A 23448-nucleotide genomic window follows, 5' to 3' on the forward strand; every position below is an offset into this window, starting at 1 on the left:
TCCATCCCACTGATCTTCAATCTATAAAGTTACATTCTTGACAAAGAACTTACTTTGCTATCAAACTTGATATTTCATTTCTAAAAATGTAACTGGCCTGTATGAGTGTAGAATAAATACTGAAGACGCAATTGGTTTAAGCTAGTATAGTACCATCTGTCTGAGTCTATAGACAACCAGGAACACCAGCTCGTAAAGCTGCAAACTTTTCTGCGTATCTCTTGGGAGGCCCCTGATGTGGGCTTGTGGAGCTTTCACTGCTATAGGCACTTAGGAAACTGCCGTGGATTATGGAAGAGAGGCATCCAAGCCATGTTTAGAGTAAGCATGTTTTCTTGGTACAGCTATGCACATTTACTATACTACAACAGGCCTCCCGCTGTGAGTGTAGCTAACCAAAAGAGCTGGAGCTTTACCAGTATAGTTTATTCAGTTGTCTACTTAGAACTAGAGGACAACTTGCACCAAGGGAGCAAGGGGAAGGCAAAAGGGTAAGAAAATGCACAGGCCGAGTAAAGAATAGGAACTGTGCCCTGAAGAAAGGAGTCAGGCGGCTTGCAGAGCACAGTGAAAGTCTCAACTTCAAAAAAAGGTCAGTGTTACAAAAAATCATCTCTAAGCTGTATGTCGGTACCGGTTTCCAAATGTAAATAATGCCTCAATGCACATAATGAGAGGAGGAAAAGGCATTTCATGGCAATAGTTAAGTCTGCTGTGGAATTGAGGAATTTTGGTCCAACGGCACCATAGAGAACATGGAATCCTTTAGGACTGCTCCTCTGCTTTCTTTGTCTGTTGTATTTTTCCTATGGTTTCCATTTTCTTTAACTACAAAACTATAACTCCTTGTTCTCTCATTTTTACTGTTATTTCTGAAAGATGTTAAAATTACATTGTTAAATCTTGGAGCTCATACAGTCAAAACGAATGGAGTCAAGGGACTATACTTACATTACGAGAATCCACAGCTGCGTACATGATATCCATCCATCCTTTAAACGTAGCCTATAAACAGAACACTGGTGTTTACCTCATGCTTTTCCTGGAAAATGGCTTGTCAGAAACATTGTTTAGGAGCTGAAGAGTAAGTGTCTTTAGCGCTCATCATAAACATGAGCACAGTTAATAGGTGACTCTTGCCTTCTATTGTATGTTTTATTCATATACGAGAATTGCAAGCAAATTCTAATATCTGACTATAGAGGACACAGCATCTATTAAGAATGTTTATCAATTATTATCAATTATAATCTGATATAAAAGTTATTTTCTGTGTATGAGCAAAGTAGGTGTACTTGATATAGATTCAATGCAGCTAAGGTGAATTAGGTTTGAATTACATATTTTTTCTCATAGTCAGCATAGCCTCTATGCTTTGTATTATTTCTGTAGAGTCATGCATTTATCCCACACTTGACAATTCCAAACCAAGAAGTGAGAGACAAGATTTCTAAATGAAAGAAACAATGAAAAATTACTTTATACTGTTACAAGAAAACAAGAGAGAGATAGAAATAGAAATTAAGGAGTGGTGACTTACCACTTGGAGCAGAGAAAGATAACCAAGGCCTACATTATCAAAATTAACTTTCACATTCTTCCATCGGGCAGTTTCATTGTTTTTTATGAGCTCCTCACATTGACTATAGTTGTTGATTTGGCTGATATCAAATCTCTCATCAGTTGTAGTGTTAACACAGTAGTAAAATTTTCCAGCAAATAGATTTACTCCCATGATACTGAAGATCAGCCAGAATATAAGGCAAACAAGAAGCACATTCATAATGGATGGAATCGCTCCTAAGAGGGCATTCACAACCACCTAGAGTACAAACGAAATCAAAGAGAGACAGTGTAAGAACACAGGCACCAGTACCTTACAATGCTTCATCAGCCTTTCTTAAATGTAACACCCTATTTTAATTCTAATATCTGTGTTACACTTTTTTAATTGTTGAGAGTAACAAGTAAGGAAAGCAGTGTAGAGGAAGGACAAAATGTCAACTTAATTAGAAGGAAAAACATACAAACAGTAGCAAACGGTAGCTTTAAAGAATGGGAAAAAGAAGAACAAACAGGTAAAACAAACTAAAAAAAATCAAACAGAAAAAGATCAGCATTTATTAATTCTTTTTAGAATATTTACTTAATGTGTGTCTGCAAAACCACATCCATAATATTTCTAATGACTGATTGCATCAAACACAACGAACTTTTTTCTATTACGTGTTTACTGGATAAACAGTCCAAATCAATATTACTGAGCAAATTTTTAATTGAAAGTAATTTTAAGACTTCTTTTAAACAAAAGAAAATGCAGGGCTGTATGCATGTTCATTTGAATGGTTACACATAAAACCAGAAAAGCAGACACGTTCAAACCAGGAAATGAGCTGAGTATCTGAACGCAGAAGAGCTGGTAGTGTTTAGGCAAGTGACAGATAAGACTTGAAGAAGGAAGAGACTTGATTTAATTCCCAAATGAATTTTGGGGAAAATCAGGCTTCAGGAAAGAAAAATACGAAAATGAGTTCATTTATGATGATGAATGATGATTAAAAACATGCCAGAATAAAAATAAAATAGTAAAGAAAATAAAATTAGGGAGAAAGTAGGTCCATTATGAATGAGAATGATTTATTTAATGATTGAATTGATGAACTGCTAAGTTAGTTAACTCCTATTTTAAATCTGTTTGTAAGTAAGTCTAACAATATAAAATTTAATAACTATGGAGCACCGCTGCCAATTTTGCCAAAACAACTGAATCAGATCCTTAGAACCTAATGAAGATTTTGTTTTTAAAATGAAGGACATTAGGTGTTACATACATGATATTATTTATAATTCACTTAGTTTACATGATTTAGGTACTACATCAGATTCTCTAGCACACTATGCTATTTGTTTCTATTTGAAATACAAATACATAGCTTAAGCCTGTAAAATATTTTGGCATTACATTTACATATACAATTAATAGGTTCCATAGAATCAATTACTTGTAAAATTAGTCATCTAGGTAGGTCAGCTTTCATTCCTTGCCATTTTACAGAATAGAAAATAAAACCTTTGAATGTTAGAGTAGGTGATGAACCACCACCATGTATACCAAATAGTAGACTTGGGCTGAAGGAAAGGAACAATACTTGTTGTACTTTCAGGGCTCCATTCCTGCCAAAACAATACCTCTTTGGGGTGATACATACTTTGGACAATATTCAAGATCCTATAGGACTTCAATAAAATTGTTGTTATGTTAAATTTAGGAGATGGACCAAATGAGGTTCCTTTCAACGTAAATTACTCTGGGACTCTATAAAAGCACAGAATGGTGGATGAAGTCCAAATCTTCCATGCTTTTTTTTGCCACATATTTTAAATCAGATGTTGTAACAAATGTTTATTACTAATGGGGAAATTAAAAAACAAACAAAATAGTTTCTTACTCATACTAAAAATCTCCTTAGCAATACCTGCTATAAATCAATAAGCAAAAATAATATAGCATTTTTTCACTCATCAGCCAGGCAGAGAGGATTCCCTGACTAACGGATACATCTCTTCTGACTATTTCAACAGTGCCATTTTATGTTGACAGACCTGTACGCTCAGCTTTGACAATGACACGACTGTGGAAGGCCATGAGGAGTAGTTTGACCTAAAAAAATTAATAGTTTAATAATAATGCTGAATTAGTTCAAATTGGAAATCCATGAACTCACTGATTTTAGTGGGAAGTTTGACTGGAATAATAAATGCCGCATCATTTTTTCCCAATTCGGGAATATTTTCCAAATATATATTAGTTCTTATTTTTACATTATTTTTATTTAAACTTATCTCAATTCTTCTACTTAAAAATATAAGTAGATTTCTTAAATGTAATGATATCATCCATCAGGAATAATTATTGAGATATAAAGGGATAGTTAATGAAGTGAAAATATTTGTCCTCGAGCTTTCAATCTCATTACACCCGAGAATTCTGTTCCTCTTTCTGCTACAGCTGCAGGTCCAGTCATGTTCTTCTTTCTTTAATTGCTGGATTTCTACAGCTGACCTACTTTCTCTGGTTTTAGTCTGAGTCCTGAAGCTATAGCAGGACCAGCTTGTAATATGAATCATTTGAAGACACTCAAAACATGCTGTTGAGCATCACTGAAAACACTGATCCAGACACCTCCTAGCTTCCATTGGTAGTAGGCGTGTGAGAAAAGAGGGCAAGGCCTGACAGCAAGTGAAAGTAGGGAAAGCATTAGAAAGACATTAAAAGTGTTGTTTACTGGTTAAAAAAAAGGTAGGATGGGCCTAGCACCATACAGCAGTGAGTGATACTGCTTGGGACAGAGCACAGACAGATTAATTATACTCCCACAGGCTACTTTCATGAAGTCCCAAGTGCAAATTAAAGTGTATTTCCCCTAGCGATAGTAGGGAAGATGCAAGGGAAACATCATGTTTTCCATAGGGGCAATGTTTTCTGTTAATTATTAATTTGGGCAGGCACAAGTCCTGATCCTAGAGAATAGTATGGTGGTTAAAAATTTTAGATGTGTAGAATGGAATTTCTTGCTTGTATATAGGAAGTATAATGCTCACTGGAAGTAATTTTAAGTGCCTATGCAAATATATGCACCACACTATATTGTCATCCTTTCAGTTCACAGATGTTAAACACCAGTGAAATTACTATGTTATGAACAGACATCTTGAATTTCCACGTATCAGACCTTAAAATCTTCTCATACTAATTTCTTCACCAACTTGAGCTACTGTATCTTTAAAGATATTAAGCCTGAAATTAATTACTTTAAATAAGGCAAAATTCATTATATCCATAGGAAAATTTCAGTGGTTAATTGCCTAACTAATAAAAATATAGGCCACATTTCTACTCTGAAGTTATCTAACTTCATCCACTACTTTTTGTTATATCTTTTGCTAAAGTCGTAAATCTCCACCTTATCTGGGTATTTTACAGGATCAAAGTAGGTAAAGTTTACACAAGCATGGAAGTTATGGGATTGACAATTACCCATAAACTTTCATGACAAAGTGATTGTTTTTTCCTTGCCACATTAAGTTGCCACTTAAGCAACTTCTGTGCATATAAAATTTGTAATATTTTGTATTCATTTTTTTGCTAATCATTCTCATAAAAAAACCCCAACAGCTAATGCGTTTTTTAGTGAGATACTAACGTACTTACTAATGTACTTACTAACGTAAGTCAGACATCTTGTGGCTGGAGCTACAAATATCTACCATCTCCAGTTGTTGACTACAACTAAGAGAAACATTTCTAGAGCTTTAATGTAGAATAGCAGAATACAATTAATATGGAAAGCAGTAAGCAACCAATTCAGGCCAGAAATCATAAGGCCAGTTCCATCTTTGATATACTAGAAAAGTTGTCTTAAATAGAATGCAATAGTCCTAATCTAAAAGAGAGCAGGTATTTTAATGCTGCCAATTTACTTATTAACATAGGAATTCATTACAAAACTTCTGAACTGTAACAGAAATTCCCAATTAATGTTTACAGAATAGTAGGTTAAAAGATATTTGATAGACTGTGCATGATATTCTGTACTTGTATGAAATACACGTGAATATATATGTGTGTATATGCGCACACACTTTTATAAGGAAGTATTGTTTTTTTAAAACTATTCTGACTATAGTATTTGTATGGGATAAATTCAGTTTTGTAGTGGCATTGCATAGATCCATGCAGTTGATAAATCCTTGGGCCCTCCAGGAAAATATGAAATAGGGTGAAAGGCCAAGGAGCCTAAATAAGTGTAACAATGTGTGCAATAACACATGAATTCATATAAGCAGATGAAGCCTTTTGCTTATATGTTAGTGATAAATGTAAAATATATAGGATGATAGCGTAGCATTTCTGCATGGATTTGTCGTTGATTATTCTGCATGCATTGTTTCTATGTATGCATGCATTATTTCAGATTCTTTCATTTTGTCTTACCCTCATCCCTTCAAATCGCGACAAGGCTCTTAGAGGTCTCAAAGCTCTTAGTGTCCTAAGGGATTTAATCGCACCAAGTTCTGAGTAGCCCAAGGCATTAGCTGTTAAGCTAACCAAAGAGACCTACACAAAAACAGAAAGGCAATATTGCTCATTCATCTTGTATATCCTTTCGATACATATGGTGGGAATGATGTGTGCCCTGAACTTCTCAAGAAGATTCAAGGCTGGACCTCTTTCTCCAGGAATCCCTCTATAATGCAGAAAGATCTTTCAAGTCAGACAAAGTAGAATAAAAGTATATTCTAGGTACCTGTTCATGAAATCATGTTGGTAGAATGGTATAAAAATGCCTTCTAAATTCACATAAACCAGTCAACATTTGGTGGTATTTAAAGAAAAATGAAGTCACATGCAAAAAGAAAACTCCCAAAAGTTGGGTGAATTGGAATGGTGAATTTAGGACTTTCCATGACATCTTCAGAACTTGATGAGAATGTAAAAGCTCTCAAAAACCACATCCAGACCTGGCCTTTGGTCAAATGTAACTTTCTAGTGTCCAGAAAATCTTATTCAACAGCCATAGCTACCAGTGCTGTTCAGATTTAACCAGACTAATCAAGACTGATAACCAACTGTTTGTTAGACAATGGTAGAAGCTTCATTGTTAGGCATATCCACACTTCATTACATTCCCTGTGACTCCTTTAACCACTTCATCAATTCTGGCTTGCATAACGCTGGTCTGGTCTGCAGGCAGATGAGTAAATAAACTAGAATAGCTGTAAAATAAATAATACAATTATCTTTCATCAATAATCCTTAGAAATGTGTTTATAGTAAACCATTGGGAAGGAGTGACTCTAGTAAAGAGAAAAACCCAAACCATCTTCTATTTCCTTCCATTTAAAGCCCTTCCCTTCCATCCTTCCTGTTCTCTTTTAATTCTGTCATTCCCAAATTAATCTTTTTGCTTCATTATCTCAATCCTCTGAGTAAGGAGTAAAAAAAAAAATGCTTCAGAGATTAATTTTTTCCATGAAAAAAATTGCACCAGAGTAAGGTTGCCATGAAAAACTAATAAAGTTATTTATAAAGTTCACAGAAGTAACTAAACTACAGATTATCGAATAAAAATTAAATATTTGTTGATAAATACAATACACATAATGACAGTGTAATGTATTGTCCACAGGGTCTCTGTAAAGCTCCACTGGTCATGGTAATTTACACATCTGATGACTGAGCCAATAAATGTTTTACAAGGGTACAGACTCGACCACAGAATACTAAGTGTGCATATAGTCATGCTTTATCACAGGATCTGCAATGCTGGTATAGATTTAAAAGTTATAATGTTTTCCAGGTTCTGTATAGTAAAGACTTCATGGTATATCATGTCATTGTAGTTTTAGGGAGATACATAATGATTTCTACAGAATTCTACTGCTTTTTGGAATGAGCGAACAAGTGACTCGACACATTCTTACCTTGCATTCCATGGCAATTACGTATGTGGAACTGAGAGATGCCCTGTTAGCACAGACAGATGTAGTCAGGCTATTGGGGATGGAAGGGAAATGAATGTCTGCTATATGGTTAAAGATCTGTAGACTTCCATTTATGCTGCCCAGTACTGTGCATACATTGTTGAGCATGTAGACTTGAAATTATAATGCACTTCTCACTAGGTCTCCTTCAGACAATGTGTGTCTGCTCCTTGGTGGTGCAGCCTTCTGAAAATCACTTGAGAACCCATTCTAAGGGAGCTCATCTGCAGTTCTCCAAGTGTCTCTTTAAGGTTCCCCATGTGATGCAGTGAAAAGTGCAAGAGTACTGAATAGTACAATGGAACTGAGAGTTCCTAGCAGTATTTTCCTTCCATATTACACAGAGTAAGTGACGGGACACTTACAGTAACTGATTAGAATGTTAGAAACCTTTAAAAAAATTGCTTTGAAATATTTAAATTCCATATACAGTAAAAACTGAAGAGGATGAACAGCATCCTTTCCACACCGCAAAGAAAAAAAAGTAAAAAGCATCATTTCAATAAAGCATTACAACTTCATAAAACTAGAGAATATCAACAAAACATCTCTAGAGGAATAAGTATATCTAATTTTTTTTTCTTTTCTGAACAGAATTAACAGAATTAAAAACCATACCACAACAAGAGTTTTAAAATAGAGTTTCCATTGAATAGAACAGAAAGCTTATTCTGAAAACATAATATTCTGATTTTTAGAGCCTGTCATACAAGACATGAAAAAGAATACATACGTCAACAATCAGGAAGTCCAGCCAGCACCACGCATTAGTGAAATAGGTTTGAAAGCCATAAGCCACCCATTTTAAAAGCATTTCCAGAATGAAGATATAAGTAAAAACTTTGTCAGCATATTCCAGCATGGTCTTGATAGTTTTACGTTGCTCTATGTATATATCTTCAAATGCCTGTTAAAAATATTTTTGAAGATATAATTAAATGTCTTGCAGTGTGGTATACAGTAGCCAAGAAAGAATTTGAATTGGAAAGATACATGTGATGATAGGGCATATATCCCTCCCTCAAGCACAGCTTTTGCTTTCATGCCATACTGTAGTCTTTTCATAAAGCGGGGTCCAAACACAATATTCAGCTGTCAGCTGAGCTGAACAGTGATCCACAAAACTTACTGTAATACCATCCTCCAAATCTCATTTTCATTCTTTTCCATGGATAGCAATGTCTTATTGACATAAGGATTTCCTTTGTGGTAGCTACAACTTTTTATCAAAATTATATGAGGGATTTAATAATGACTCTGTGATACAGAATTTTTGAGGAACTAATAATTGAAACCAAACTATACACACTAACATACAAAGCAATCCTGAACAGAGATTAGTAACTCTTTTCAAAAGAAAATGACTACATTGACAGTGAATCACTCTGCATTGACCCAAGTGTAGCAAGTATACTATATTTTGCTCCTGCTATGAGGAACTAATTACTTCAGTACTTACTCAGTGCACCTGATTTAACATCAAACTGGTAAAATACCTGACGGAATCATGCTGGCACCTTACATCTCAATTTGACAATTCAGGTTGCTGTTGATAAGTTCCTAGCTCATCTGTGGTTTATTTTAAATATGTATAAGACAAAAAAAAGCTATTATCATCAATATGAAGACATGTGAATACCAATCTGATATAACTAATTTCTTATTTCCATTAACACTAAATTTTGAACTTGCCAATTTGTCTCATAGCCTGTGAGCAAACTCTCACATATCCTACAATACACGTCAAATACTTGTTGACATATGTCAACATTAGAACATTTATGAATTGGATATTAAATTCTGATATGTTACCTACAGCTATATAATTAACTGTAATTCTAAATGCTTGTTGCTTAAAATAGACACAATATTTCCACATTGAATTTACCAGAGCACCGCTGCTAAGAAGAATCATGAAGACAATGAAGGTCTCAAACCAGTTGTGTTCAACAATCTTATAGCAGGTTTTCCTAAGATTCCACCAGATTTTCCCTTTCCCATCTTCTACACTGACTTGACAGCATTTGAATCTCCGCACACAGCCTAAGTGCAATAATAAATTTTGAGATGTCAGAATAAGGTAAATATTTATTAGGAATCACAATGAACAGAAGTAATTTGGCTTATTTCAGTACTACTGCAATAGATACTTGTAAATAAGTATCTCCTATTTGAGGATTTTCGTTTCAATACTTGAAGTTAAAGCTTTGTAATGCTTGTAATACCTTCCAAGGAGAGAGAGAGAGAGCGTGAGAACAGTACCTCTATGGCAGTACCTCTGAAGGTGTTACTAATACAAACAGAAAATACAACTATAATCACAAAGCTTCTTCTTGATTTTGAATAAAAATAGAATCCAGCCCAAATCCACACAGTTAGGTCTAAACACCTCGCCTATATTTTCCTTCACCTACCTTCTGTAAAACAAGCTTCTGGCTCGAGAGCTTCTTCAGGTTCTGCTTCTGGCTGTTCCCCTTCTGGAGGTAGTCCGATATCAACTGTGCTGCCTTCTGATGAACTGGATGCGTTTAATTTCTGTGAATGAAACCCCACATAATTATTTTTTTTCAATTTTATTTATTTTAAATAGAAGTTCATGTTTGAAATGCATACGAAAATATTTTGCATGTATTCCGTGCTCCGACGTTAAAATAATTTCTTATCTACAATCTGTAATGCCAAATTGCTCTACCACAGGTGAGGTCACAAGATTAGAAACTACATCATGTGCATTTTCCCTATTGAAAATATTTTGATATTTTCATACAAGGAATTGCTGAAATTATTAGACTACTGTTCTGAGCCACACATAAGAATTCTGAAATGAAATTTCAGTAAGTTAGGAATGGGTGCCTTCCACACTTTGTACTGTTTCATTATTTCAATCATGTGGCTGCATTTTAGATTACACTTCAGATAGTATGTGTCAATACAAATAATTTTCCAACGTCATGACCAAACCAACAGCAAGCTGCACAGATGTATTTTCATGTCTCAAGTAAATGTTATTCTATAAAGTCTGTAAAATCTAAAAAGTTTGAATATAAACTTTTCATTATCATTGACATGAAAACACATGTTATGAGTTGTATAGGATAGTTTAAGTAAGTCTCTCTATTTCCAAAAGAGCAGCACATTACTTTAAGAGCAGTAGCTGATATTTTGCATTCTCACTTGCCAATGCATTTTCTGAATTTATTGTGCATTTTGAAACTACTTATTACTTTGGTACAGTACACATACATGTCCAATTACTATAAAAGCAAAAAAAAATCTTTATTTTTGGAGGACTAAAGTGAAAACAAATGCTTTTAGAACAATACTGTCATAAAACAATACTGCACCAATGAATCATATTGATAACATAATCCAAATCTTCAAAATGATTCTTTCACACCATCACATTATGTTGGCAACAGACAAATATGAGTACTATAATAAGTAAAAGTAGTTTGATCATGGCATTCTATGACTCTTCTAATGTTATCACTATATGGAGTATAACATCAGTAAAATGGCTGCATTGATAAGTAGCTAATTTTATAAAGGGAATGATGTAAGCAGATTTAGAATACAGTCTATAGGGAATTAATATTAGACAGAGATATGGTCCACGGTAACATTAAATATATATCTTTGCTGACATTTAAAACTGAAGTTAGAGGCATTATTCCTTTAAAACATGTTTGAGAAGCTCCAAATTCTATATAGTTTTCGTAAAGGAAATGTAAACGATGTTAGTATGTGAATACAGAACGTACCATAAGACTTTAATGGAATTTTACATTGCAGACAATATTAAGTATGTTCTTCAAACAAAAAGATTACTTCCTTTCTCCCCCATTCTGATTTTATCGAATCACACTGACAATATATCATGTTGTGATTTTGACATAGACTTAGCTTTGATTTCTGTGTACCACGGTACACTATAGCCCACATTTTAGAGGAAGACCAAACAAATAGAAACATTTATTGTAGGGTATATTACGCATGTAATTTCACTGATATCTGCACATCCATTTGCTTTATGTTTCTTTGAAAATCCCAGTTTACATATTCATGTCTCATGTTCGTGCATGAGCTTTAGAATCTATGAGTTAGGTCAAATGTACAAAGACATGAATGGACACTTTTCTGCAGATCATTATTTACAAATTTCCCATTGCAACATATTCAAATTATAGATAATGCATGGCAGTTTGGTCATTGTGGAATACTGCCTCTAAAATGGAGAGACTGGAAAGTATGGGATGAATACTGTAGTCCTCAAGTAAGGACCACAGCATTTAAATACCAGTGGAAGTCAATCATCAGTTTGAGGAAAGGCCAGAAATACCATAAATGCAAGGTACATTCCAAAGAAATTTATATATGGTATTAAAAAATAACGTTTATCAATACAATACAGTAAATAATTTTTAAACTGAGAAGTGGCTATCTGTTTGTATTATGTAGAGTTTTCTTAAAATGTTGCTTGCATCATTCCGATCTGGACAGCATTTCTAGCAGAATGCTGTAGTAGTAGCAGAGCAAACAAAAATTATGAACTGGTTAAACCATAAATTTGAAAGACCTACTGTCCATTCTTTTACAGGAAAATGAAGAGTTCAGTAACTCAGATATTATGCAGTTAGTTTAATCAGCACATGTTAATTTTAAGAAGGGGTAATGAATTCCTATTACTGAAATTGCGTAAGACTAACAGTTAACTCAAGATGGAAGATTAGAGATATCCACTATAAGGAGAGATCAAAAAGATGAGGTATAAAAGGTAGAAAATGATACAGTAGAACAGTCAATTATCAGGAACATCAGAAAGCCATCTTTATTTATGTGGTGTGGTATGTATGGTGAGTTGTATCTTACAAGTCTCTTCTCACTGAAAATCTGGTATGCTTCTTTTAAAGAGCTGTAATAATAATCACAGGAGTTAAGCTAAACAGAAAAATCCTAAATTAAATCAACAGCAGCTACTTGAAACACAGCAATTAAATGCCTTATCCCACTGAGAATTCAGTTACTCTTCTGTTGATGTAAGAGTATTTCCTTAGCATGCTGTTCTATTATACCTGAATTTAGCTCCAACCTGATCAGTATATGAAGAAGCATATTATAAAAATTATTCAATAAATTCAATCTGTAATAATTCAGTATCATTTGGGGAAGAAAAAATTAAAAATTTTCAACAGAAATAATTACTTATTTTTTTCTTTGTTTCTTTGTTATTTTTAACATTGCAGGTATTGTATGGCATTCTATACAATATTTATAAAATTATGCATTACAAACAGCTAGGAAGGTTTTACGATACAACATCTGAAGAATTTACCAAATCAATTAAGTTCAGTATGCTAGGAAAACTTTTCAGTAACAATCACACATTTCCACAGCAAACTTCTGTTCTGGTATAAAGCAACTGACCCAGGGATGTTGTACTGATTTCTATGTATTCAACACAAAATCACCTGGGAATGGACCATGTTATTGCTGATTATGTTTTGTCCATATGCTTTAATACACAGGAAGACTTTTTCTACCACTTACTGTGTTCACACATATGGAATCCAGCTGGGTAGCTAGACTACCCCTAATTGCAGACCCTGATATGTTAGCTATGTAGTATATGTCCCAGTTTTTTGCCTTAACATATCTCAAAGTTACCTTTATACCTGATAAATTCTTCTCGGCTCACAAGCATTACAAAAACTGGATTTAGGCAATGCTATATACTTAACATGTATACAGCTTTTTTAAAAAAAATGAACCTGTGGAAAGAAGATAATCCTCAAACCCAAATGTTGTGTTTGATATAATAGTAAGTCTTTTTTAAGCCTTTTTTATACCATGGTTCTAAGTTTCAAAAGTATTCAGTCACCCAGATTATGAGAGATTTATCAGGGTCAAGTATTAGACACACTTAGAGAGTTACAATGCTAGATTTTTTCTGAATAGTATGCTAAGGAAATTATTCTCAGAGAAATCTACTTTTCAAAACCTCAGAATGTGCATGCTCCATCTCCTTTAAGGGGACAAAAGTACTTACAAGGTTCTAAAGCAGCAATATACTAATTATCATAGAGATTTAGATATCTTTTACGTCACATCTACTAACAGCATTGCCAGTCATGCTTTAGTCAGCAATACAGTACAGTATGAGATACAGATTTTAGTTTAGCTTTCAAGATAGAAATTGAAAGTGGAAAGCAGCTTGCCTATCAGAGCAGCGTTGCAAAAAGCAGCAGCCAAGATTAGGTCAGGAAGTTTTTGACATAATTACTTTCTGAACCTCGACAACATCTCATAGATTCATACAATTCTGCTTCACTTACAGCCAGGCCACTTTGAGCTTCTAACATTTCTTTCTTTATTTATTTCCAAGATGATTATCTGAGAGTAGCTGAACAGCTCTTAGTTTAACGTTTTTAATAAAGCCTGAAATTTCATGATCGGCCAGGATGCCACTAATAGCTGTTGAAATCATAATTTAAGGGACTGAAGGAGCAAAGAGCAGAACAGACATAAGCAGGAAGATGGCGCCAAGAGAAGCCAGCTTTTTGGTTTTGCTTTTAATTTCCTTTCCTCCCAAATACCTGTAAAAATGTTAAATAATGGAAATTGTATTGGTTTTATTTTCTCAGTGCTGTGTGGCTGTCAGTATGAGAATGAGATGTTCTGTGATATAAATAGCAATATTATATCCAAACTTATCCAGTCTTTTTCAGTACAGCTATATCGCCTATAAAATTGACCAAGTGGTAAATATCATTGTGGTTCCACTGGTATAATTAAGTGGAATCCGGATGTCACTGTTTCTAGTGCTTTTACAGTCAGGCATAATAATTCTATCAGTTAAAAAAAAAAAAAAATCATTGTAAATCAAAGCAAAACAATTCTGTGATGATGAGGTGAGTAGGTTGAGGAGTATCAGGGAGTTCAAGAGAGAGACAGACTACTGGAATCACACCCTGCCTTCCCTGAGACAGGCCCAACAGGCAGACAGGACACATGATACGGCAGATTCCCTATCGTCTCTCCACCTGCCTGAACACAGTGACTTAAGGGATAGGGGGCAGTGGTGACAAGTTCCTGCCTGGCGCAGCAGGTCGGTCTCCTCTGTGACTGCCCCACCTTCCCAGGTGCCCTTGCATAATAGGTATGAGTCTCTGCAAGTGTAACTGAACAACAATGAGTACAATGGTTCATCTAGCTTGGAGGTGTTGCCGAGGTTAAGTTGGCCTATGCCCTGCATCAAAACTGCTTCCATAAAGAAAAAAAGATGGGTCATTGTCATAGGAGACTCCCTTCTGAAGGGAAGAAAAGGCCCAATATGCAGACTGAAACTACTTCTCAGGGAAGTCTGCTGCCTCCCTGGGGCCCTGGTTAAAGATGTGAAGAGAAAACTTCCTACCCTGGTATGGCCCTCAGATTGTTATCCATTATTGATTTTTCAAGTAGGCAGCAATGAAGTTCCAACAAGAAGTCCAAGGGCAATCAAGAGAGACTTCAGGGCCTTGGGACAGCTGGTTAAGGGATCAGGAGCACAAGTAGTGTTCTCTATCCTTCCAGTTGCAGGGAATGATGAGGGAAGAAACAGGTGTGCTGGCGAGGTCCTTTGGTCTGCCATCTCAGTGGAGGCAGGGGATGGAGATCCATGCAGCAGCAAAGATGCAAGGGTTATTGATGTGTTTGTTAGAAACCATGGAAGTGCCTGAGAATGGTCACAGAGGAATTAAGGCTCCTACCCCCAAAAATGTGGTGGGATCAATAGCCCAGCTGAAGTGCATCTACACCAATGCACACAGCATGGGCAGCAAACAGGAGGAGCTGGAAGTCATTGTGCAGCAGGAAAGCTATGATATAGTTGCCATCACGGAAACAGTGGGATGACTTGCACACCTGGAGTGCTGCAATGGATGGCTATAAACTCTTCAGAAGGGATAGGCAAGGAGAGGCGGTGGGGTAGCCCTGTATGTTAGGAAGTGTTTTGATTGTCTAGAGCTTAATGATGATGACAATAGGGTTGAGTGTTTATGGGTAAGAATCAGGGGGAAGGCCAACAAGGCGGATATCCTGGTGGGAGTCTGTTATAGACCACCCAACCAGGACGAAGAGGCAGACGAAGTATTCTATAAGCAGCTGGCAGAAGTCTCATGATTGCTAGCCCTTGTTCTCATGCGGGACTTCGACCTACCAGATGCCTGCTGGAAATACAATACAGCAGAGAGGAAACAGTCTCGGAGGTTCCTGGAGTGTGTGCAAGATAACTGCCTGCCACAGCTGGTGAGGGAGCCAACTAGGGAAGGCACCCCACTGGACCTCTTGTTTGCAGACAGAGAAGGCCTGGTGGGTGATGTGACAGTTGGAGGCCGTCTTGGGCATAGCGATCATGAAATGATAGAGTTTTTGATTCTTGGAGAAGTAAGGAAAGGGTCAGCAGAACTGCTACCTTGGACTTTCAGAGGGCAGACTTTGGCCTGTTTAGGAGCTTGGTTGACAGAGTCCCTTGGGAAGCAGTCCTGAAGGGCAAAGGAGTCCAGGAAGGCTGGATACTCTTCAAGAAGGGAATCTTAAAGGAGCAGAAGCAGGCTGTCCCCATGTGCCGAAAGACAAGACAGCAGGGAAGAAGACCAGCCTAGCTGAACAGAGAGCTTTGGCAGGAACTCAGGAAAAAAAGGAGAGTTTATGACCTTTGGAAGAAGGGGCAGGCAACTCAGGAAGACTACAAGGATATTGTTAGATTATGCAGGGAGGAAATTAGAAGGGCCAAAGCCCAACTACAACTTAATCTGGCTACTTCGGTAAAAGACATTAGCAACAAAAGGAGGGCTAAGGAGAATCTCCATCCTTTAGTGGATGCAGGGGGAAACATAATGACAAAGGATGCAGAAAAGGCTGAGTTACTTAATGCCTTCTTTCCCTTGGTCTTTAATAGTCAGACCAGTTGTTCTTGGGGTACTCAGCCCCCTGAGCTGGAAGACAGGGACAGAGAGCAGAATGAAGGCCCCATAATCCAAGGGGAAATGGTTAGCAAGCTGATACACCACTTAGACATGCACAAGTCTATGGGGTGAGATGAGATCCACCCAAGGGAGTGGTGGAGGTGCTCACCATGCCACTTTCCATCATCTATCAGCAGTCCTGGCTAACCGCGGAGGTCCCAGTTGATTGGAAGTTAGCAAATGTGACACCCATCTACAAAAAGGGCCGGAAGGAGGATCCAAGAAACTACAGGCCTGTCAGCCTGACCTCGGTGCCAGGGAAGGCTATGGAGCAGGTCATCCTGAGTGCTATCACGCAGCACGTACAGGACAACCAGGTGATCCGGCCCAGTCAGCATGGGTTTATGAAAGGCAGCTCCTGCTTTCCTAACCGGATCTCCTTCTATGATAAGGTGACCCGCTTAGTGGATGAGGGAAAGGCTGTGCATGTTGTCTACCGAGACGTCAGTAAGGCCTTTGACACCGTTTCCCACAGCATTCTCTCGGAGAAGCTCATGGCTTGGATGGGCATACTCTTCACTGGGGAAAAAACTGGCTGGCTGGCCAGGCCCAAAGAGGGATGGTGAATGGAGTTAAATCCAGTTGGCAGCCGGTCACAAGTGGTGTTGCCCAGGGCTCAGCACTGGGGCCAGGCCTGTTCCAATATCTTTATCAATGATCTGGATGAGGAGATCGAGTGCACTCTCTAGTAAGTTTGCAGATGACATCAAGTTGGCTGGGAGTGTTGATCTGCTGGAGGGTAGGAAGGCCCTGCAGAGGGATCTGGACAGGCTGGATCGATGGGCCAAGGCCAACTGTATGAGGTTCAACAAGGCCAAGTGCTGGGTCCTGCACCTGGGTCACAACAACCCCATGAAACACTACAGGCTTGGGGAGGAGTGGCTGGAGAGCTGCCTGGCGGAAAAGGACGTGGGGATGTTGGTCAACAGCTGGCTGAACATGAGCCAGAGGTGTGCCTGGGTGGCCAAGAAGGCCAATGGCATCCTGGCTTGTATCAGGAATAGTGTGGCCAGCAGGACTAGGGAAGTGATCGTCCCCCTGTACTCGGCACTGGTGAGGCCGCACCTCGAATACTGTGTTGTTTTGGGCCCCTCCCTACAAGAAGGACATTGAGGTGCTGGAGCGTGTCCAAAGAAGGGCAACAAAGTTGGTGAAGGCTCTAGAGCACAAGTCTTATGAGGAGCAGCTGAGGGAACTGGGGTTGTTTAGCCTGGAGAAAAGGAGGCTGAGGGGAGACCTCATCGCTCTCTACAACTACCTGAAAGGAGGTTGTAGCAAGGTGGGGGTCAGTCTCTTCTCGCAAGTAACAAGCAATAGGATGAGAGGAAATGGCCTCAAGTTGCTCCAGGGCATGCTTAGGTTGGATATTAGGAAAAATTTCTTCACTGAAAGGGTAGTCAGGCACTCGAACAGACTTCTCAGGGAGATGGTTAAGTCCCCACCCCTGGAGGTATTTAAAAGATGTGTATATGTGGTGCTTAGGGCTGTAGTTTAGTGGTGGACGTGGCAGTGCTAGGTTAACGGTTGGACGTGATGATCTTAAATGTTGTTTCCAACCTAAACGATTCTAGGATTCTATCATTCTATGATTGTTTGCAAATACTGCAAAAAGCAGGATCCCTAAATTATAGTCCACTCTGTACTTTATTGCTATTCATAATTCCTTTGATCTACTTATTTATGAGCATTTGATAAATGAAAATATTTGCAAGAATGTTGGATGAAAGCAAAAGCATCGTAAGTAGCAGTGGAAATATTTGGAAAAGCACTCCCACTGGAAGCTACTTAAAAAGGCTCTTTAATTCACACAAGCAATAGTGAAAGGATATTTCTGAAACAGAGCAAGGGACTGCTGTTTGTAAAGATTAATTAAGCGAACTCCAATTAACTCTATTATTAACAACTTATTATCATCCACTATGAATCACAAGATGCCGATACGATGTGACCAATTCAGAAACAATTGAAAGCCTAAATTCTTCAGTGTCAAAGGATTTTGGATGATGAATATTTTTAAATCAAAATATGACTTATCAGATAAATGATTCCTTACAAAATATGAGACAAAAAGCTATGCAATAAGTCTATTTTAACTCCACTGATTTACCAAACTGAAAGCAGCATCATACAACTATGGTGTTGTAAATATTATGGTAATGTTTAACAGGTAAGATGTAAATCATACTGAAGCTGGGGTCCTTTTTGTCCAAAATCAGTAGCTTATTTACTAGACTGCTGAACTTTATTTATTACTGATAAGATGAGAATAAGTTTAAGTTTCTCAGAGCAGACAATTTTAGATGTTTGGGGAGGTAGTCAATTTGTGAGCATAAATTAAAGAGCTGTGGTAAGACTGAATTGGGCCAGATCTTGCTATCAGTTTTCTCTTTGCACCTCTACACTTGTAAGTGTGGGCGTAAGTAAGAGCAGAACTGATCTCTGAATGTTTGACCAGCCAAATATCAGTTTTGGATGAGCTTTTTTAACCATATGATGGGCACATGCTTTGACTGTGGAAATTAAATTAATTTCATGCTTAATGTTGCTTCAAGTACTGCATATTAATCTCCAAAATAACTAAATGCTTATACAAGTACTGAAGAAAAGCATGTAGAAGAAAAAAAACGTGAAAAATAAATGTGACTATCATGAGTTTGCAAGTTACCTCCATTATAAGCTAAAATACAATAGTATGAAAGTTTTCCAAAACAGCTAGCAGCCTTTCATTATCAACACAATTTACAGATGGATTTATATAAGCTTCTGATGAGAAACATAGCTTACATGTTACATATTGTCTTCCTTCAAAAGGAAAGAAAGCCCTTCAGAAATAGAATCCTGAAAACTTTACCATCAAGATTGGGAAAGGTACATAGCATGCACTGCAAAATACTATTAAATATCATGGAAAGTATAGCATCTGAACCACAGAAATATTGGGGCTGCCGATCTCGCCTGACCATGCTGTGATGCGAGTCCCGTGACTCAGCAGAGAGCAGCTGTGCATGTTTGTACTTTATTGCAATGAATGGGACAGGATCATAGCTGAAGAGCATGCAGGCCAGTCAATATCCATTAAAAAGTGATTATATAGTATATACATATAGATGTATAACTTGCTTAGGTAACCTGTGTAAAATTGGTGACACGATGCTCTGCCTCGCTAAAAGGCACCAGAGCTGCCCGCTTGACTGATCCAGCTTGGTTCTACTCCTGTGAGAAGTAAGAATGGTAGGAAATGAAGTTCAGGACACAGCACCTCTGCTTTTTTTGCGCTGAATACTGCTTAAAGTAAAATATACATTATTAAGGTGTCTGCAACAGCATTAGGAGATCCCATATTTTTCAAGGCATTTAAAAATATCTTGTAACTTGGTATATCTTGGTGTAATTACTAGCCTAAAAGTTACACTTAGCATAAAATTCTAATTATTACACAGCTATACATGCACTACAAAATTTTCTATATAAACCATCCCCATAGTACTTAAGGACCTAAAAAGGAAAAATTATTTTTATACCTTCTATGCTGGATAGCAGTGATGCAGCTGAGGTCCACAAACCTTTACGTATAGGACAATGGCCCCATATTTGTTTATGACCTTACTTCCATGGTAAAGTTTTATTTAGGTTTTGTTCTCTAATTTCCTTATTACATTGTATTCCCCCACTACCATTCTTATGGACACAGTTTTCTCATAATTAATTCTGGTTTAGGTTTCAGGGAATTTTCTAGAAAATTCCTTGTAAATTCACACTTACTAGCATGTACAATATTGTATGTATTGTTTCTAGAAAGGCATAATCTAGTTAATATTTCCATCAAAATACTAGAAAAATCTATGTTATAATAAAGAATTCAACAAACACTAATATACCTAATTAAAACTTTCTAATAATTTATAATTACTTTGTAGAAATTCAGCTTATTGCCCTATACCACAGTGAATACGTGTATGCATGTGGATATACATAGAGAAAAACAAAAGCACACAGACACACACTCATTAGCATCTGGCTATCTTGTGCAGAGTACACGGATGCCTAAGCTGCCTTTCATTTGGGGTACTGCTAATTGAACGTGGTTTGGTGGCAGTTTCTAACTTCAGCTCTTCTAATTCGTGGTATAAGCAATGAAGTGACTGACAGATCAACACTCAGCAACAGCAGAATCATATAAATGGGAAAAAATAAGAGGGTAGAAATGCGAGGCACATTATGGCATGGCAAAAAAGAGGAAGCCTCGAACAAAAAAAACATTTGTAGTCACTTTTTAATTACAAAAATGCCTTCTTTTACTATGTGTCATTTTCATGGACAAGAGTGTTGGTCATGTGACTAATAAGCCATCACTCTTCTCTATATCAAAAACCATGTTGGATAAGAATTATCTAGTGAAGGCTAGGAATTAGGATTAAGATAAAAAATGCACTTTTGTGGTTAACATCTGTTTGAAATTTAGGCACTTAAATAAGAAGTATGCTCACAATGTCTTTGCTTAACTGCTGTGTCTCTCTTGAAGGTGCCTGAAATTTGTAAACATTTCCCTTCAATTTTTTAACTTCAACTTCTGCAAGAGTAAGAAATTTTGATCCTGAACATGCTCAGAAGAGTTTCAGGCTTGAGCAGTCAAAACTGCCTGGCACTAGCTCATTCCTGACTGAATATGCATTTCTTTGTCTTATCACCTGATCAGTTTACAGTTCCTGAAGCATGATTAACACACACAATTACAGGATTAAGTGCCTCCAAGAATGCAGTGAGGACACTGTTTTCCTTTAAATATTGTATCTGGAGGAGAAAGCCTTTCTTTTATAGTGTAAGCTTAATGACTGGAGCTCATGTCTCAAATGTGGGATAATCCGCTTTAAAATTTTCCCTATAGGAATTCAAACCAATATTTTTGTCACCTTGTAGAATAACCCAATTTGGTCCTTCCATTGGGAAAAGGAAAGATTTGGCTAATCAAGACAGTCAGCAGTCGTACCATCCTGTTATACAATGAAGAAATAGATGCACCATTGTCATTGTGGTCATACTCAGTCCTGCTAACCACCAGCCTGTAAGTTTGAATAAGGTACATCCTCCATCTCTTCTACTAACATAATGGTCTTGTGCAGTAAATAGTTAAAGATTGAGGGGACTACAAAAAGAAACAAAAGGGAGAATGTTGGTGATCAGGGAATTCATATGGGAAATTCAGGTTTCAGTCCCTATTTCAAGGCAGTTTCTGCATTTTAGCCACTGACTATTGACTGTTAAAAAATTGTAAACAGATTTTGTAGCAGGGAAAGATTTCTTTCTCAAAACAGATGCCTTAATCATTAGACACTACCAAAAATCATGGTCCTTCTTACTACCACTGTTCAGTGAATCACAAATTATTTTCTGCACAACAATTGTAGCTTCAGCATAAGAAATGGAGAATAATCCACTAGTACAGAACAGTCCTGTGATTACATTTTTAAAAACAGACTTCAGCAGCTAATTAATCTAATAATCACTAATGAAAATATTTAAATTACTTCTTTCTCAGTCATTTCAATGACATATAGTATTTAAATTAGTAGAATCCAATTACATTTCCAAATTACTTTTTGCAGAGAAGTTGCCAATTAAAAATTATCAGAGCTATAATCTATTTTGATAAAACTTCAGATAATACATACATAACTTCATAACCTTTAAAAAAGAACAAGCACAGGAAAAGTATATAGGACAATTTAAAACATGGTTTACTACTACTATGAGTAGTGGTAGTATCAGAATCAGTAACGTTATCAGAATTAATCTGAAATGGGTGGGAGCTCAAATAAGAAGTGAAGAGAGAAGAGTTTTCCTGATTGCATAATTCTGATTGTACTAGGACTTCACAGTCAACATCTCAGACTGTATTTGTGTCAGATTTTCTTTTAGTGTCATTCATGCAGTAATATCATCTGAAGCATTATTGCAAGTCACAATATATCTGCAGAATAAACTAATACTATCTTCTTCACACTTTCCAATTGAGGCATTTAGAATGTTTTATGAAGAAGGATAGGTTTAGGTTGACAGCACGCTTGAAACTGATAGAAATACTATACTAACTTTACAGACAACACAGAATGACAGATAGGTATTTGTTACTCCACCAAGATAGCAATAAATATTTTGTGATGAAGAAATCCAAAGTATTCTGTTTCCTACTACTGAACTTTAACTTAAGACACTTTATTCCCAAACTTTCAGTACATCCTCTGGCTATCACTAGTTGCTAAACAGGGAAAAGGCTGAAAGTGGTAGATGGACTTTAACATGATTAGTGGGAAAAAAAGAACAAACCCAGAAGGACCAGGCCTATACCAAGAAACCACGTGATTTACAAAAAGACAGAAAAATAACTTGTGCCATTACTGTCATATGTAATCATTATGGATGATCTCACTGATAGGTGGAATTTGACCAGATTAGCAGCAGAATTTGCTGCTCCTTTGGCAGCAGTAAGTTTTGAAACAGTTAACAATGGGATGATAGAACAATGGAACAGCAGAAGAATGGAAGGACAGAACAATGCACTAGCCCTGTGTGGTGTAAAGGTGCCTGAATAAGATTCTTTTTCTTATCATACGTACAAAGATAGAATAGAATCAACGAAAATCCTACATTCAGACCAAGAAACTTTCATATAATCACCCTCTCCATTACACAGGATAATTAAAGGTTAAACTACAACAACTTCTGCTTTGTTCTACACCCAAGTCATGGTTTTGAAGAGTAAGATAAATACTAATACAAACAACCTGCAAAAAAGAAATATTTTTAAAAGAACAATAAAGACATTTCTGATAAGAAACAAGAAAATATGACTAAATGTGTGATGCAGTCTGTACAAAAAAGGATCTCAGGGTGAGAATTACTA

At 36.8% G+C, this 23448-nt stretch overlaps 1 protein-coding gene across 9 annotated transcripts in view; it reads right to left on the minus strand.

Annotated features, from left to right (window-relative positions):
- Nucleotides 1-23448, minus strand: part of LOC309591127 (sodium channel protein type 2 subunit alpha) — a gene marked incomplete at both ends in the record, with an annotated part of 59366 nt that overhangs the window by 5879 nt on the left and 30039 nt on the right. For all 9 annotated transcript variants that reach the window (XM_082313015.1, XM_082313013.1, XM_082313011.1 and 6 more), the window contains 6 exons: nt 952-1005; nt 1541-1822; nt 5996-6118; nt 8279-8452; nt 9434-9588; nt 9960-10080. In XM_082313015.1, coding sequence (XP_082169141.1) covers nt 952-1005; nt 1541-1822; nt 5996-6118; nt 8279-8452; nt 9434-9588; nt 9960-10080 — 909 coding nt within the window. The remainder of the gene's footprint in view (nt 1-951; nt 1006-1540; nt 1823-5995; nt 6119-8278; nt 8453-9433; nt 9589-9959; nt 10081-23448) is intronic.

This window comes from Platalea leucorodia (genome assembly GCF_965183815.1).
Source record: "Platalea leucorodia genome assembly, chromosome: 5".
In the NCBI taxonomy this organism is placed as follows: domain Eukaryota; kingdom Metazoa; phylum Chordata; class Aves; order Pelecaniformes; family Threskiornithidae; genus Platalea; species Platalea leucorodia.